Source organism: Martes martes (genome assembly GCF_963455335.1).
Source record: "Martes martes genome assembly, chromosome: 1".
Taxonomy (NCBI): domain Eukaryota; kingdom Metazoa; phylum Chordata; class Mammalia; order Carnivora; family Mustelidae; genus Martes; species Martes martes.
In genome coordinates, this window is record NC_137888.1 from 131,409,734 (window position 1) to 131,427,140 (window position 17,407).

Below are 17,407 nucleotides of genomic sequence, written 5' to 3' on the forward strand. Positions count from 1 at the left end.
AGAAAGGCTTAAGAGAGAATCAACCTTGTACTTGCCTGAGAGTTAAAACTCAATTTGCAAGACAGAATGAAGGTGTAAGCAGACACTTCTAGCTCCTTCCAAGTCAAACAGGGCAGCGTTGCTATTTTGCTTTAAATGTATTCCAAGAACACCAGACCCATCTGTAGGTATAGAACCCGAAACTAAATATAAGACTGTTTGGGTTTTTTAAATCACTGTTTTTGAGTCACGTGACTGCAGTTACTCCCTAATTCAGCCGTGGGTAAGCAGCTGCTATCCTCTTTGTCTCTATCCAAAGGGCACTCAGAGTGTCTCCTGATTCTTTACTTAGGTGTCTCGTTAAAACAGAAGGAAAGGGAGATCTCAGACAGAAAAAGATAGCATTGGATATTTGGGGTGGTACGGGTATCAACCATGATCTTTGCATAGGACTCTGAGCTTCCAACAAGACAGAGCAAATAGAGAAACCTGACAATATTCTAGAGTTCCCATTTTCTGGTCAAAAGTAATGTACTGCTTTGTCAGGAAGGACCCAGATCAAAGATCTAAGACCAGCTAGTTGTATGGATGCCTGGATGCAATGTCCTTTCCTGTCCTGCTGTGATAACTAAGACGGCACGAATTTGATGGGATTCTTCAGGATTCAGCCACATGGCTTCCCTGGCTCTTGACTCTGAAATTCCACAAAATGCTTTGCCAGTAGCCAAATCCATTCCATCTGCTCAGTTCACTCCCCAGTAAGTGGGGACTTGGGAGGGGGGCTGGGTGTCTTCCTTTTTTCTTTGATCTTGCTTCTCAGTGTTCTCAGATCAATTCAGGATGCCAGAAGTAGAGGGGACCCAGACGGAGTAAGTTTCCTTTACCTTCCAGAGGGAAGAGTATGAAAAGGACAGGAAAATCATATTGGGATCTTTGTTCTAAATATAAACCCCATGACTCCTCTGTCAATGTCAGCCACTTAAGGACAGATAACTGAGGCCTAGGACCAGCCTGGCCCTCTCCATGTAGCCTGGGCTACTCCAGCCTGGCCATCTGTGAGATGGAAGGAATAGAGATGGAAATCGATAGAAGTATAAACAGTGTGGCGGGCCTCTCCCTGCCAGGAATCTCTCTTCTCTTCGAATGAGAACTTCCAGCACCCCCTGAGTTCAGGCCTAATCCACTTTATGGCATAGATTTTAACTTATTTTATTTGAGAGAGAGAGAGAGTGAGAGTGAGCAGGGGGGAAGTGGAGGGGCACAGGGAAAGGGAGAGAAAGAGAATTTTAAGCAGGCTCCTGGGTCAGTGCAGAGCCCAATGCGGGGCTTGATCTCACGACCGACCCTGAGATCATGACCTGAGCCAAAATCAAGAGTTGGAGGCTTAACTGATGGAGCCACTTGGGCACACCATGGCATAGATTTTAGAAGTAAGAGTCATGAGAGGCCAGGAAAAAATGTGACTGAGATATTGGCTAGGAGGAGATCAGCTCCTGGTACGCCTAAGTGATGACCTGTTTGGTTAAAAGGTGAGGTTTCTGACCTATATCATTTCCCCCCATCACCCTTTCTGAAGTCATACCCCAGGCTGCACAAGCAAAACAAAACAAACGACGACAACAGCACAAAAGGGGTAAAATCCAGTCACCATCAGCATCAGTAAGTGGGTAACCAGGCAAGCCTCGACTTGGGACTGTGGTTGGCCTGTAGACACCACGTGCTCATACACGTGCGTTTATACCAGGGACGCTGCTCGAGTTTTTTCTGAAGAGGTGTCCATAGTTTTCCCCTGATTCTCAAAGGGATCAAAGGCCCGTAAAGAAGTCAAGAGCCATAGTCTCAGAACGTTACAGCGGAGAAAGATATCTATGGAAAGTGGTTCAAATTCCCATTCTACAACTGAAGACACTGAGGCCCAGACACGTGCAGCAGAGCTGAGCCTAGAATCCCACTCTCTTGTCCTTTGCTGCTGTCAACAGAGGTTTTTCAAAAAAGAAAGAGGCAGGCATGCTCTTTACTTAAATGGTTCCCTGATTCCTTATGGAAAAACATACTTTCTAGAACAGTGCTGTCTAATGGAAATATGATAAGCCATGTACATAATTTAAATGTTTCTAATAGTCATATTACCAAACAAAAAGAAACAGATGCAATTAATGTTAATAATATATTTTAGTAAGCCCACTATATCCAAAATGTTATCATTTCAACATGTAATCGATGTCAAAATTACTGAGATTTCTACATCTTTTTTTCATACTAAGTCTTCTAAATCCAGTGTGTTTTTTGTACTTACACCACATCTCAATTCAGACAGACCATATTTTAGGTGCCCACCAGCCCCATGGGGCTCCTGGCTGCCATGTTACACAGCGTGGGTGTAGATTACATGTCTATCCCCCAGCAAGTGAACAGTTTGTATCCCTTATTTGATTCCATGATTCTTTCCAGGAGCCGAGTGGTGTCTCCTGTCATAGATGTAATTGACTGGAAGACTTTCCAGTATTACCCCTCTAAGGACCTGCAGCGTGGGGTGTTGGACTGGAAGCTGGATTTCCACTGGGAGCCTTTGCCAGAGCGAGAAAGGAAGGCCCTCCAGTCCCCCATCAGCCCCATCAGGTGAGGCTCTTCACACAGCCTGTTTCTCCTTTGCTTCCTCAGGAAGGACTCGACAGCCAAATTGCTTGGGATCAAATCCTGGCCCCACAAGTTTCCCAGCAAGTTACTTAATCTGTGCCTCAGTTTCCTCATCAGTGAATTGGGGATAACGGGGTTGTTGTGAAGATTGAAAGAGTCACTATGCGAAAAGCATGGAGATAGTACTGGGCGCTCAACCCTTGGTGTTATTATTAGTATATTCATATGGGAATGGGGTCCAGCTTAAGCTCTTTCAGGTGATTTCTTCAGTGGATGTCTCCATTTGGGGCAGTGAGAGAACCTGAGCTGGAATCTTGACCTAACTCTTCCTCCCCAGGTAACACTGGATTTCCTTAACCTCAGGTGCTTTTTTGCTAAAAAAGAAGGATTCAGTCAGGTAAATGCTAAGACGCCCTCTCAAAATATATCAAATTTTATGGGTTGTTTGCTTTGGTGTTGGGGCATGTTTGGGTTTTGGATGATTATTCTGTTTAAGAAGATGTTCTAGATATCTTCTTTTGCATAACAAACCACCCAAACTTGGTGCTGTAGAACAACAACAGTTTTATTAAGCTCACAGATTCTGGGAGTCAGGAATTATGAAAGAGAGCACTAGGGTTGGTGGTCTCTGCTGCATGGTATCCAAGATGGCAGGAAATGGCTCAAGATGGCAGTGGGGGTGGGACGCCAATGATACTGGCCATCAGCTGGGACCCCCACGGGAACTTACCCAATCCCTCCAGCAGGCCACTGCACCTGGGACTTGCTGGATGATGACACTGGGTTCTGAGACTAAGTATCCCAAGATGGCCAAGTGAAACAAGCTGTATCCCCCTCTCCCTTTAGAAAAACAATTTGTTGAGGTGAATTTCACATACCACAAACGAGCCATTTAAATACGAAAAATCCTGTAGCAAGTAGCCCAAGTTGTGAACCGCCACCTCAATCTAGTGCCGAAAACATTTCCATCACTCTAAAGTAGACTCCCATACCTATTAAGTGGTTTTCTCCGCCCCCACCTCCCCCCAGTGCCTGGCAACCACTGTCTGTCTCTATGTATAGATCTATTCTGGATATGGCATATAAATGGAATCGTATGATGTTTGACCTTTCTTGTCTGTCTTCTTTCACTCAGTATAATGTTTTAGAGGATGTATCCCCTTCTCTCACTAAGCCTCAGAAGTCACCCAGGGTCATTTCCAGAAAAATCACAGGCCCACCTAGGTTTAAGGGAAGGAGTCATAGACCCTACCCCTCACGTCAATGTCACATTGTAAGAAGAACCTGTGGGACAAGGAATCCTGTGGTGTTCACCTTGGGCAGTTGACCTCCAGTAGCCATGGTCCATCTCCATCATACGCAGCCCAAGGCCCACCAATTATGCAGCTGGCTTCTGAATGCCTACTACAGGGACACAGAATGAAGGCATTAGGCACAAATAGGCCTTACCAAGGGTCTGCCCAAGGGAGTATGACTCTAACAGAAGTTTGATAAGCCACAAGCTTGGAAGTGCAAAAAAAAAAAAAAAATGGTCTTTATTTTCTAACAACTGAACTTAGGTCATGTCTATCTTAACCCCTCTTTGCACCTAACAGCAGAAAACTTTCATGCAAGTTAGTCAAATTCCATGACAGCTTAGTGACTTCATATTCAAATCTATCATCTAGGCTTGTCCCCTCTCCCTGTCCCCCTGAAGTTGATATTGAGCTCCAGACTTCTGCGGGGGGTACAGCATCGGTGTGGGGAGGGAGTGTCCCACCTTGGGCTCAAGCTGTCCAGCATCAGTGTTCACCACGATGCACTTTGACTAGTCATGGCCTCCAGCCAGAGGTTGGCACACCCGGCCCCCAGCGGTCTGCACCCTCCTCTCGGTATCTGCCCAAGTCCCACCTTGGGATGTGGGAAGAAAAATCCTGACTGTTTCCCTTTGTGCAGGCTTGGTGTTACCTGTCTAAGGTTATATTATGCGAACCAAGACCTTCTTGGTTCTTCCCAAAGGTCTCTCTAGAGGCACTCAAGCCAGAGGTCAGGGGAGCCTTGGGTACAGCCCCATGGCCCTCCCTTTAGGAGGTAAAAAGGGCCCAGGCAACTGTAGCTCCCTTCTCATAAAATGCTGGGATTTTTGACACGGTTGCTTGGCTCTGGTCTTGCAGTTAAAAGCATCGAGGTCTATCTGGGCCCGTAGCCCACTCTCTCGGCCACTGGTGCTCCCGCAGGGTAAGCCTTCCTGATACGTTCGGGGTTCTGAACTGCCGTCTGTTCCATTTTCTTTCTGCCCAGGAGCCCCGTGGTGCCCAGCGGGGTTGTGGCCATCGACAGACATTACTTCCAAAACACTGGAGCGTATGACCCTCTCATGTCTCTGCAGGGTGGCGAAAACCTCGAGCTGTCTCTCAAGGTATGTCCTGGACCAAGGGAGGAGCCAGGGGCTTCTGTTGAGTAGTGGGTAAGGCTCCAGCTTGGGGGCAGCCATTAGAAATGCTCCTGGTAAGGTCGAAGGCTGCAGGCAAAGTGTAAAATCATGAAATGGGGTATGTCAAATCTCCCCTTCCCATCTGTCTCATGCCCTACCTAGACTGTGCCCCCAGTTTCCCTCATGAAGCCAGCTAGGAAACCTGCCCATAGGAAAGGGCACGGTATCAGCCAAGAATACTGTCACGCAGGGATTCCTGTACATTCTCTTTGCACGGCCCCTCAGCATCTCCATCATTATTCACAGCACCCATAGGCCCAAACCAATGCCAGAAAGCTCCGTGCCCTAAGTACAGTGGTCCCTTATCCGTGGTCTCAGTTGCCCGTGGTCAGCCATGATCAGAAGCAGACGATCATCCTTCTGAGGTATCGTCAGGTTGGTGGTAGCCGAATGCCAGGTCACAGTGTCTGCCACATTTCTCTCATTCCGTCTCATCACGGGGACATTTTATCATCTTGCAGCATCACAAGAAGGGCGGGTACCCTATAAGAAGATATTTGAAAGAGGCACCAGAGTGGCTCAGTTGGTTGAGCATCGACCTTCGGCTCAGGTCATGATCTCAGGGTCCTGGGATCGAGTCCCGCATCAGGCTCCCTGCTCAGAGGAGAGCCTGTGTCTCCCTCTCCTGGGGCCCCTGCTTGTGCTTGTGCTTTCTCTAATCTCTCTCTCTCTCCTTCACTCTCAGTCAAATAAATAAATAAAATCTTTAAAAAAAAAAAAGAGGAAGATATTTTGAGAGAGAGACACCATATTCATGTAACTTTTATTATAGTATATCATTATATCGTTCTATTTTATTATTAGTTGTTAATCTCCTTCTGTGCCTAATTTATAAATGAAGCTTTATCACAGGTACATATGTATGTATGTCTAAGAAAAGACATAGTATACAGAGAATCCAGAACTATCCGTGATTTCAGGCATCTACTGTGGGTCTTGAACATATTTCCCATGGATAAGAGGGAACTACTATAGCTCCAAAAAATAAGTATTTGTCCTAAAAATTCAGCACCTGTTGGGCACCACACAGCTCCTCGAACCTCAGAATCAGATCAGACACCACCACCCTCGTTTCCCGCTCCATGTCAATTTTAACACGATACTGGCTTTTTCATCACAGCAACCACTGAAATCCCGACCTAGTAGAGATGTTTATTATCCAAAGTGCAGCCATCTAATGTCGAAACCATGAATTACCTCAAGCTTGTCGTTTGCAGAACATCCGACAGATGTCACTACATTTCTCTCAAACATTTAAAATATACTTTTGAGGCCCTTTGAGGTTTCTGGGGCACCCTTGGGGTACCTTGGCATACAGTTTGGGAACTCCATCTTTGGCGTGTTCCAGTTCATATGCTGCCTATGCTAGGAACGTTGTTGTTTTTCCTCTTTATCCCTAAGGATGACATGAAAGGCTTCCTGTCAAATGATTTCCAGGCCTGTGGGAACAGGCAGGAAGGTTAGTGGAGAAAAGTGAGAACCTTCTTGAAAAAGGGGAGACTGACTATGTTTAAGGAAAGCTTGCTTTGATCTCCACATAAATGGCTCTGGTGCCTTTGCAACAGAGGACATCACAAGCTTTGAGAAATTCTCTGATCACTAGGGACCCATCATTCCCTGTGGAAGCAGCTTTGGGGAACAGAGATACTAAGCCACACATCTAGCAGCTCTAAATGTGTGGGTGTGCTTCAGGGGAAGGACATGTTCAGGTTGGCCCCCTTACTCCACTGGCTCTGACCCAGGACAGCTGGACCCATTCTTCCCACCCTGTCACTCCCCAGCCCAGAACTCTCAGACCCAGAAACTCTGCGGCACCCCGAGGACTAGAATTCTCTTTCCCGTTTCGCGCTCCTGATTTCTTGTGCATTTTGCCAGCCCCTGGATCCTTCACTTCCCGTGAACTTGCAATAGTGTTCAGATGTTTATTTTTCTCCTTTTCTGGCAGGTCTGGCTCTGTGGTGGCTCCGTTGAAATCCTCCCCTGCTCTCGGGTGGGGCACATCTACCGGAATCGGGAAACCCACTCCCCTGTTGATCAGGAGGCCGCTCTGCGGAACAAGGTTCGCATTGCTGAGACTTGGCTGGGCTCTTTCAAAGAGACCTTCTACAGGCACAGCCCAGAGGCCTTCACCTTGAGCAAGGTAAGGAGAGATCCTGGCAGGGGCCTCTGGACCTCTCCCTCTAGCCCGGAGGGGAAAACAACAGCTTTCGGCTTGTGCTTCCCTTAAGTTGCCCCTCTTAAGGGGCTCTTCTACCAGGCAGGGCTGCCCATCTCTCCCAAGCATCTCTTCCAGGCATCAGAGCCTCCCAGCTGGTCTTGGTCTGGAGCCCACCAGGAGAGATGTCGGTGGGATGACATCTATGGGAAGTGGCATAGGACACATGGGAGCAGAGGACAGATTGGGCAAGAAAGAAGCAGTAACAGGTCTCAGAGGGCCCTTTAATCCTGGGCAAAGTGCTCAAGGCTATGAAATTATCCAAGACAAGAAACAAATAAAGTATAAAAATAAACATAAAAGATCTAAAACAAGTCACAGAAAAATTAAAGTTTAAACATTTAATTAAATGTCCGTAAGCAGTGCTTTTTCAACTGCCTTTCAGCTCAATTCTTATGGGGTGACACATAAACACTATTTGACATGAGATGTGGGTTCCCATTGATGTTTGCTATGCTGGGAGTAGGGGCTCCAAAGGTAAGATCTGGACCCACAAACGTCTTGGACCCACAAAGGTCTTGGGACAATTCCCTCAAGCCCCTTGTCAGCCTACACTGTTGGGTGTTCTCTATTCTCTGAGCCACAGATCTCCCCATCTGTTCATCTGATGACTTTCATAAGGACAATGGCACCTCCTACTGGTAAATGAGAAGACCTTTTTTGTTCTTCTCCCCTGTTGAGCATTCCTATTAATTCCTGTTTTGGAAATGTCCTATTGCTGACGTCAGTGTCGAGATGTTAAGAATATCACTGCCTCCCTGAAGGCGGAGGCATTTACTTTAAATTTAAATAATTAAAAATTAATTTCGCTCTACAATTTCTATCCTTCCTTCCCCTCTCCCACTCCACCTGCAAAACCCTCACGTGGATTTTGAGATGCAGAAATTCTGGGCACCCAAAAGACAAGGCCAGGGTTTCACTGTTGGAAGAGTTAATATTGTCTTGTTTTTTCCCTCTCAGGCAAGGTTGTACAGAAGGACAAGTTCATTGTCAGCATGCCTCCTCATTGGAGGTCAGACAAGGACAGGGTTGATTTGCCAGTTTGTTTCATTATCAGGAAAGGTGAAGGGGATGGGATGCGCATGAAGGAATGTTCCTGCTCTGGGAGAAAAGTCCAGCCCTACGGCGTGGCTGGCGAGGTCTTAGGCAAACACTCAGAATGCCAAGAAATGATAAAAAACTTACACTAATTTCCTAGAGGAAAGAGTAATAGATCTCTTGGTTAATGGTAGGTACAAATGCTGAACAAGCAAGACATTCCTGCCTCAGAGAAGTTGTTCTCAAACTTCCTGTGGCTGAAACTCACCAGGAGAGATGATTAAAATGCAGATTCCTGGAGTGCTGCCCCCACCTACTGAACCATGGTGTCTGGCATAGGGCCAAGGAATCTGCATTTTTAACAATTTCCTTGGGCATTTCTGAGCCAGGTGCTCGGGATTGCAATTTGAGGAGCACACCGAGAGCATTTCAGCATGGAGGATTCAGGCTTTACTCCTTCCAACGTTTCCATCTGAGGAGTAAAAGAAGGAGGAAGCCGAATCAAACCAAACTCACTTCATACAGTCTGTTAGCCCAGTGTCTAGTTGGCAGCCTAGAGGCCATCAAGCTGAAACTCTGAAATGGACCTCTTATTCCAGGCCTCTCTCCTTTCTTCTCCTCACCCCATATTCTCTCTCTCTCTCTCTTTTATTAAGTAAGCTCCGTGCCCTGCATGGAGCCCAAAGTGGGGTTTGAACTCATGACCCTGAGATTAGGACCCGAGCTGAGATCAAGAGTTGGATGCTTAACCAACTGAGCCACCCAGGCGCCCCCCCCACCACTTTTGTTTTTGTTTTTGATCTTTCCAACCACTCCTTAGCACCCCTGTCTTCCCTAAACCGGGACTTAGTACCAAATGTATGGGCAGGTTTTCTCAGATCTTATCAATATAGCCAAATAGGTAAATTTGTACTAAAGTGTTAAGGACTTACCTGATATCCATCCCAGGACAACTGTATTATAAAGGAAGATCTCAAGGAAAGCGGATAGCATCACCCAAAGGAATGATTCATTAATGGATGAGATTGGGCACTTAGAGGGGAAGAAAAGTAAACTTGCCTTGTCTCCACCGCACCCCACAATTTCCCAGCTTATTTCATCTGAGTGGCCTTTGGGCCATTTCCTGCCTCCATAAGGTTCATTCTAGTGCTGCACCACACCAGCAAAGCCCCACCGTTTTGCCAGCTTCCACAGAAAAGTCCTTAGAGCTCCGGCATAATGGTCTCTGTTGACCGAAAATGTGAGGGATTATGGGGAGGGAGTGACCTCACACCCACATTGCTGGTTCCACAACTCTCTTTAGGGAGCATCCATCCTATTCTGTCCCTTTTAAACCTCTTCTCCCAACACATGAGCTTCCCCCTTGTCTGCAGCCCTGGGGATCCACGGCCTCTGTCCCCTCTCTCTGTCCCACTTCCTCAGCCACCTCTGTCCTTCCCCGAGTGTGAATGGTGGCGAACAGCAGGCTTCTTCCCCGTCTCACTGCCCGTGTCTTTCTCAGGCCGAGAAGCCAGACTGCACAGAACGCCTGCAGCTGCAAAGGAGGCTGGGCTGTCGGATGTTCCACTGGTTTCTGGCCAACATCTACCCTGAGCTGTACCCATCGGAGTGCAGGCCCAGGTTCTCTGGAAAGGCAAGGCATGACCCGGGCAAGAGGAACAGGAAGGAGAGAGGGCGGGCAGCCTCCCAAGACAGAAACTGAACCCTGGCCACACAGTCCCAAGGTCCATGGGGCCCCAGATGCTTTTGTGCCTGCCCTGAGGGAGGTGACTGGTTGCCATGAAACCTGTCTCAGAGTCCTTCTTTGTGACAGGTGTGGCCTGCCTCCTGTCCCTTGGGATTAGAGGCTTCAGCTTGACGTTGCTCATTTCGGGTCTGAACCTGACCCCATGAGCTACACTGGGGAGAGAGAGGAGAGGAATGGCGCCTGACAGAGGGTTTCTTTACAGTGGATGTCGGGGTTCACTTCTGTATGGGTGTCCACTTTCAGCTCCACAACACTGGACTTGGCTTCTGTGTAGACTGCCAGGCGGAGGGGGACATCCTGGGCTGCGCCATGAGGCTAGCTCCTTGCAGTGACAGCCGGCAGCAGCAGGTGGGTAATCAGAATTCTCAGTGTCACAGCAAGGGCTGACCTGAGAATGGTCTTCCCTGGGATGCTTCTCACTTCCCCTTGGGGCACCTCCTTTCAGTGGTCCCATGTCCCCCACTCCGATGACTTGTCTGACTCTGACCCTGCCCCCAGGCACAAGCACAAACACGGGCCATCATCAGAGAAGACACATATCTGGGCTTGAGGGAAATGGAGACTATCTGGTCGATGCTTTTATGGAGCAGATGAGGAAACTGAGATTCAGAAAGTGACCAGCCTGGGGGTTAAAAGCTCAGATATGCCCAGGGTCAGGCAGGGAAAGGGGGTGAGCACAGTGAGCTGGGTGGAGGCTGCCAGGCCTGAGGAGCTCATGCCCATTTGAAAGCACGGTGGTACCCGTCCCCCAGACTCAACAGATGTCTTCTCTTCAGTTTGAAAGTGGGCTCAACATATGAGATCACATCCATTTTTTTTAAAGATTTATTCATTTATTTATTTATTTATCAGAGAGAGAGAGAGAGAGAGAGAGAGCAAGCACAGGCTGGGGGAGCAGCAGGCAGAGGCAGAAGGAGAAGCAGGCTTCCTGCCGCGCAGGGAGCCTGTTGTGGGACTTGATCCTAGGACCCTGGGATCATGACCTGAGCCAAAGGCAGACGCTTAACCAACTGAGCCACCCAGGTGTCCCACCCCCAAATTTTAAAAGGCATTTGAAGTCCAGGGTTTATGGAAAATCTCCTCATTTAAATTAAACATCTATAATCAGAGGTCAAAGAAAACCACCACGTGCACACACATTTCCGCTGGGGCATGGGCAGAAACATGTGGACCAGCCAGAGATCTTCAGCCAACTAGGACCAGAGACGGGGAAAGCGGGTCACCCAAGTGGGCTGTGCAGATACAGAAGCACTGAGGAGACGAGGGGAGCCCAGAAAGTGTTCTCCATTTGCGGGGGTGCCTCAAACCCATGACTCATGGTTACAGGCTTTTCTCAGTCCCCTGATTCTGAGGCCTCCCACACAGGTGTGCTGTGGCTTTCAGGAATGTAATGCGGCTCTATAGGAGCCAGAGTGCACAAAGGGGGGATTTTTAGGGCGCCACAGGAGGCCGGTGTGTGTGTGTCTGTCTCTCTGTGTGGGTGTCTCTGCACGTGTGTGTGTGCTCACGCATGTGTTTGTGTGTCTGTGTGAAGCGGAGAAGGAGGGCTGAGTTTGGGGCAGACAGGCCTCGTGGCCTCAGGTGACCATCTGCTCCACTTGCCAGAAGAAGGCTTACACACGGATGGAGCCGTTGGCTCCCGGGTTCAGCATTGGCCTCATTCGGGACATTTCCCAAGCACAGAGCAATTTAGTCTGTGAAATGCCTCCCACAGGGAGGAAGCCTTTTCCTCCATGCTCAGAAGGAAAGCAGAGGGTACAAATGTCCCTCGGGAGCAGAGGGGTATAACACAGGAGCTCTGCGGGGATGCCCAGGTTGTTAGGGCCCCTTTTGAATCCAGTGCTCTGATGCCTTGTTTGGGGAGGGGACAAGAGGCTTCAGTGAAGACAGAAATTGCATGGCTTTCCCCCAAGGCCCCACTCTGCAGCACAGCTGGCCCTGGCAGGACCCAACAAAGATGGGGCTGCCTTGGCAACAGCAGAAGCTTAAGGCCCAAAGGGCAGCTGAAGAGAAAGGCTGAACATGCCCAACAGGCACCCTGCCCACAGGGAGAGGCCCGTCCTGGAGCCAGAGTTCTTGTTCTTGGATAGAGGTGGCTCACCACAGGGCAGACTGTCTGAAATCAACACTGAGAAATCCAGGTGGTGCCTGGTTAAAATCTAGGCCTAGTAAGGACGAGTCAGTCCAGTGGCTTGTCCATTCCCCACCTGTGGTTCTTAACCTTTTTAGGTCATATATGACAGTTGCCCCATGGGGGCAGATCAACCCTTGACTCCAAATCTGGTTCAGATCTGGAGACTGATGACTCCACACATGAAACAGGAGAGAATGGAAAGCATCATGAGACTTTCTCGGGGAGAGCAGGGTAGGCTCCCAGGCAGGAGGCAACTGGCTTTGGCACTTATGTGGTCGGGGGCTGGGCCAGGTGAGTGTTCCCAGGTCCAACGGGGCTGACCTGGTTTGAACTTCCTGCCAACACCAAAGAAGAAAGGACTGGAATTTCTTCCTTCCTTCCTTCCTTTCTTTCTTTATTTCTTTTTTTCTAAAGAAATTTTTTTTAAAGATTTTATTTATTTGACAGACAGAGATCACAAGTAGGCAGAGAGGCAGGCAGAGAGAGAGGAGGGGGGAGAAGCAAGCTCCCTGCTGAGCAGAGAGCCTTATGTGGGGCTCAATCCCAGGACCCCAAGATCATGACCTGAGCTGAAGGCAGAGGCTTAACCCACTGAGCCACCCAGGCACCCCAGGACTGGGATTTCTTATGAGCTTGCCCTGAAGCACAGCAAGGGGATAAGGCGAAGGGGGTGGAGCTTGAAATCTCAGAGGTCAGACATCACACATGGAGTCAGAATCTTTATTATAAGTCACATGGTTCCTTTAAGAACTTGATGAATTCTAAGGACAATTTCCCAGAAAAAAACATGTAAGCACATCTGGACAAAATTTTTTAAAATTTCCAGGGTTCATGGATCTCTTGAAGCCCCTTATGGTCCATGGGCTCTAAAACCCCTGGTTCGTAATTTCCAGAAGCTAAAGGAAGGAGTCAACATGAAGAACCATGTCTCCTCCTGCAGCACTGCAGAGGCTGATAAACTTCATGCCCACTATTGCCTGAGGAGAGAAGAAGGTAACTAAGTCAGGGAAAGGCTCTAGATGCTGCAGGGTCATTCCAGCACCCATGTAGGCCTCTTGGTTATTGGAAAGGTCTCTTTGTATCTTATGGTATCGTTTCTTTTCAAATTTCTATCACAGAATAACTTTCCAAGGTGTGGGAAAGCCTCAGTGATGCTAGCTGAGGGTTGGTGGGTCCACTCATTTCACAACTTGGATGAACCTAGAAAGCCTAGCTTTCCTGCCTGTGACAGGGGCCTTTGCTTTAAGGCCTCTGTTAAAAATAAATAACAAAATACAAGTTGATCGTTGATCAAATGAGTCAAGTAAGGCCCCAAGAGACTAGGAGCAAACTCCAGAACATGTCTTGGAGGGTCCGGAGTCCAGCCCTGCAGGGAGGACCCAGGAAGCCAGGCTTGGCAGTGTGGGCCGGGGGATCCCAGAGGAAGGCCTGCACCTGGAGGGCACGTGTGGAACCAGGTGCTCAGGATCCATGTGGCCTCTTTCAGTTTTGCCCTTTACCAGATATGTTCCAGAACATATCAAAATGCATTCAGCCCTGGCACAGGGGAGGAGGACATAGATATAAAGCTAAGTGAGGAAGCCATGTGACATGGTAGAAACAGCTCACCACTTTCTAGCTGTATGACACCAGAAGCTTTCTTAACACCTCCCAGTCTTGGTTTCCTCTTCTGCAGTTGGGAATCATGCAGTCTCCTGCGTGCCACCAGAATGTTCACTTTTGTGGGGTTTCTGATTCTTGGTGGGGAAGAGGGGACTAGCAAGGACTAGCAAGGATATGTAGCAAAGTCACGAGCTAGATAAGCTGAAAGCCCTTCTCCTCAAAGGACTTAGATATGCCATATAAAAATTAAGAAGAAATACATGCTTGTCTGAATTTGTAACAAAGGGAAATCTCCAGGGGCCAAAAATCAGAAGGCAACTGAAAATGCTGCTGTATGGCATTGGCCAAGCTATCCTGCCTGAGGTGAGGGAACCTGGGGAATCCAAAGTCATTAGTTACATGTAAGAGTAGTTAATGAGAGCCCACCTACAGCCTGTGACAGAAGAGAAGTTGGAAATGAGACATCACATAAAGCCAACTTTGACCTTCAAAGAGTAACCTATCTGCCAAAAGTTTGACTAGAAAAATCCACCCACTGCCACAGGAAGATGACAAGGAAACTTGTCTGTCTCCACAGGGTCTTTGTATAAGAGAAAGGAACTTAAAAAAAATTCTTTTAACCACAAATCTGCATCTAATTTGGGTTTAGGGTTCAAATTTATGTGTGGTATGGGGATCCTAAAGCAGGGCTGGCTACCTAATTCGTGGGTCCCAGTGCAAAATGAAAATGTGGGGTCCATCATTCAACAATTATTAAGAATTTCAATATAGTAACAACAGAACATGAAACCAAGTATATTAAACCCAAACCATTGAACTCTTCTAGGCATGAGGCCCCACATGAATGCATAGATCACTTTGTCTCCCAGCCACAAAATTAATATAGAAAATCATTCAGGCTACACCTGGCTGGAACAGAAAATGGTTTTGTTAGGAAAGTGCTCTCCAGCTGGGCCACACAGCCTTCCTACAGTTAAAGCCCCTCTGCAAAGACATGCACATCCAATACTATAAAACATGGGAGGATGGGGCGCCTGGGTGGCTCAGTGGGTTAAGCCTCTGCCTTCGCTCAGGTCATAGTCTCAGGGTCCTGGGATCAAGCCCCGCATAAGGTCTCTGCTTGGCAGGGAGCCTGCTTCCCCCGACTCTCTCTGCCTGCCTCTCTGCCTACTTGTGATTTCTGTCAAATACATAAAATCTTAAAAAAAAAAAAAAATGGGAGGACAAAATGACCATGAGCAAGAGTCAGCAGATGCAACAGACAGCAGGAGAATTAGTTACAGGCCAGGTCAGATCTCTCCAGAAAGAGATCCCATTAGGTCCCAAGAGCGTTCCTCATCTGTTCCTCTCCCAGGGCACTCCCACAACACACAGCATTCTTTATGGCCTCATCCTTGATGCAGGAAATAGAATAATGGGAACACATGCCAGAACACATACAAATATGAATGCAACAGCAGGTGGCATGTGGAGATTTCAGAGGCTAAGTGTAGTCTAGCATTGTATGTGTAGATTTAACTATGAGATATGGTATTGCTGACCCTCGTAGAATCTAAAGATTACCCCTGGACCTCAGCCCTATGGTGAGCTCTTCTTCCTGCATCTCCAGCTTTGGAGAAGATCTCCTTCTAGCTATGCTAACGACCATTCCCCTATCCCAGCACCTGAAGCACACCAGCAGGAAGGGGATCCATTTTGGCAGCCCACAGCACCTGTGCTTTGCTGTCAGGCAAGAGCAGGTGATTCTTCAGAACTGCACGGAGGAAGGCCCTGACATCCATCAACAGTACTGGGACTTCCAAGAGGTATGTAATCTGTTCAAGAAGCATGCAGCAGTGTCTCCAGCTGGGACGGTATCCCAGGGTCTTCCAAGAGGTCAAGTGCTACCATACCAGCCAGTGCCCCTGCTGTTGAGCTTAGTGACTTAGCATTAAGTCCTCAGGGAGAAGTAAAGCCAACCTTGCAGCAAAGTTGTACAGTACAAAGTGTACTGATTTGTCATATCTCTGTAAAGCTCTGACCGTGACCATGGCAGACAGAGAGATAGTCCCTTTTTGAAGTTTCTTAGTTCAGGTCACCAGTAAGACCACGGAGCGTGTTACAGAAGCAGTCAGCTACTTCAGTGATGTGGTTTTATGAGCGATAGAATGGCCCTTCTTTCTCTACTTGGTGACAAGTGAACCTAAAACTCGGGGCTCACACATGCTCAAAGACATCTTGGAAACCAAGTTAAGGTCCTTTATGAATGATCATAAAGGACCATTCTAACCAAGTCCTGTGGATAAGATATATTTTAAAAAGAGCATTTTAAAATAATAAGGAAAATGTTAGTGAGTAAGATTCACCCAGTATAATTCAGATATTAAAAACTAATACTTTAAAATTTAAAGTATTGTCGTTCAGCCATAAAAAGGAATGAAGTACTGTTCATAGTAGCACTATTTACAATAGCCAAGAGGTAAAAGCAACCCAAGCATTCAATGATGGGTGAATGGATAAACAAAATGTGGTAGACATATAATGGAATACTATTCAATAAAAGGAAAGGAAATTCTGTCACATGCCACAGCATGGATGAACCTGGAGGACATCACACTAAGTAAAATAAATGTGTCACAAAGGACAAATGCATTATGATTCCACCCATATAAGGTATCGAAAGTAGTCAAATTCATAAAAACAGAAAGTAAAATAGTGGTTACCAGGGGCTGGGGGTGGGGGAGAGTTGTTTAATAGGTATAGAGTTTTAGTCTTGAAAGATGAAAAAGTTCTGAATATCCGTTTCACAACAACGTGAATATACTTAACACTACTAAACTTTACCCTTAAAAATGGTTAAGATGGGGACGCCTGGGTGGCTCAGTGGGTTAGGGCCTCTGCCTTCAACTCAGGTCATGATCTCAGGGTCCTGGGATCGAGCTCCACATGGGGCTCTCTGCTCAGCAGGGAGCCTGCTTCCCTTCCTCTCTCTGACTGCCTCTCTCCTTACTTGTGATCTCTGTCTGTCAAATAAATAAATTTTTTAAAAAATTGTTAAGATGGTAACTTTTATATTATCTGTTTTTACCACAATGAAAAGAAAAAAAAAAAAGAAATTAGGTGTATTTATGCTACAATATGGATGACCCTTGAAGATATCATGCAGTGAAAGAAGCCAATCACAAAAGGCCATGTATTCTATGACTTCATTTATAGGATATGTCCGGAATAGACAAATCCATTAATACAGAAAGCAAATTAGTGATTTCCAGGAGCTAGGAGGAGGGAGGGGCAGGAAGTTATTGTTAATGGATAGTGGGTTTCTTTTTACGCTGAGGATTGCATACACTCTGTGAGTATACTAAAAGTCATCAAGTTATATACTTGAAAAGAGTGAATATTGTGGTTTGTGAGTTTTATCTAAAAAAAAAAACAAAAAACAAACGCACAAATGGACATTATCAGCCTTGTTGGTTAAATGTTTAACTTTTCAACAAGAAATCTTTTTTTGTTGTTGTTGAAAAAGGGATGGCTGGATTCAATATCAAATCTGGTGGATTTTGAGCAGGAAGCAGCCATCATCCTCCAAACCTGACTGACTGG

The 17,407-nt window shown here is 47.1% G+C and overlaps 1 protein-coding gene across 1 annotated transcript in view; it reads left to right on the forward strand.

The window, feature by feature from the left end:
• GALNT15 (polypeptide N-acetylgalactosaminyltransferase 15) overlaps positions 1–17,407 on the forward strand; it is a 42,580-nt gene that overhangs the window by 22,478 nt on the left and 2,695 nt on the right. Inside the window, exons 4-9 of the mRNA XM_080803377.1 lie at positions 2,431–2,598; positions 4,897–5,014; positions 7,035–7,229; positions 9,844–9,975; positions 10,333–10,437; positions 15,487–15,630. Of these exons, the coding sequence (XP_080659503.1) occupies positions 2,431–2,598; positions 4,897–5,014; positions 7,035–7,229; positions 9,844–9,975; positions 10,333–10,437; positions 15,487–15,630 (862 nt within the window). The remainder of the gene's footprint in view (positions 1–2,430; positions 2,599–4,896; positions 5,015–7,034; positions 7,230–9,843; positions 9,976–10,332; positions 10,438–15,486; positions 15,631–17,407) is intronic.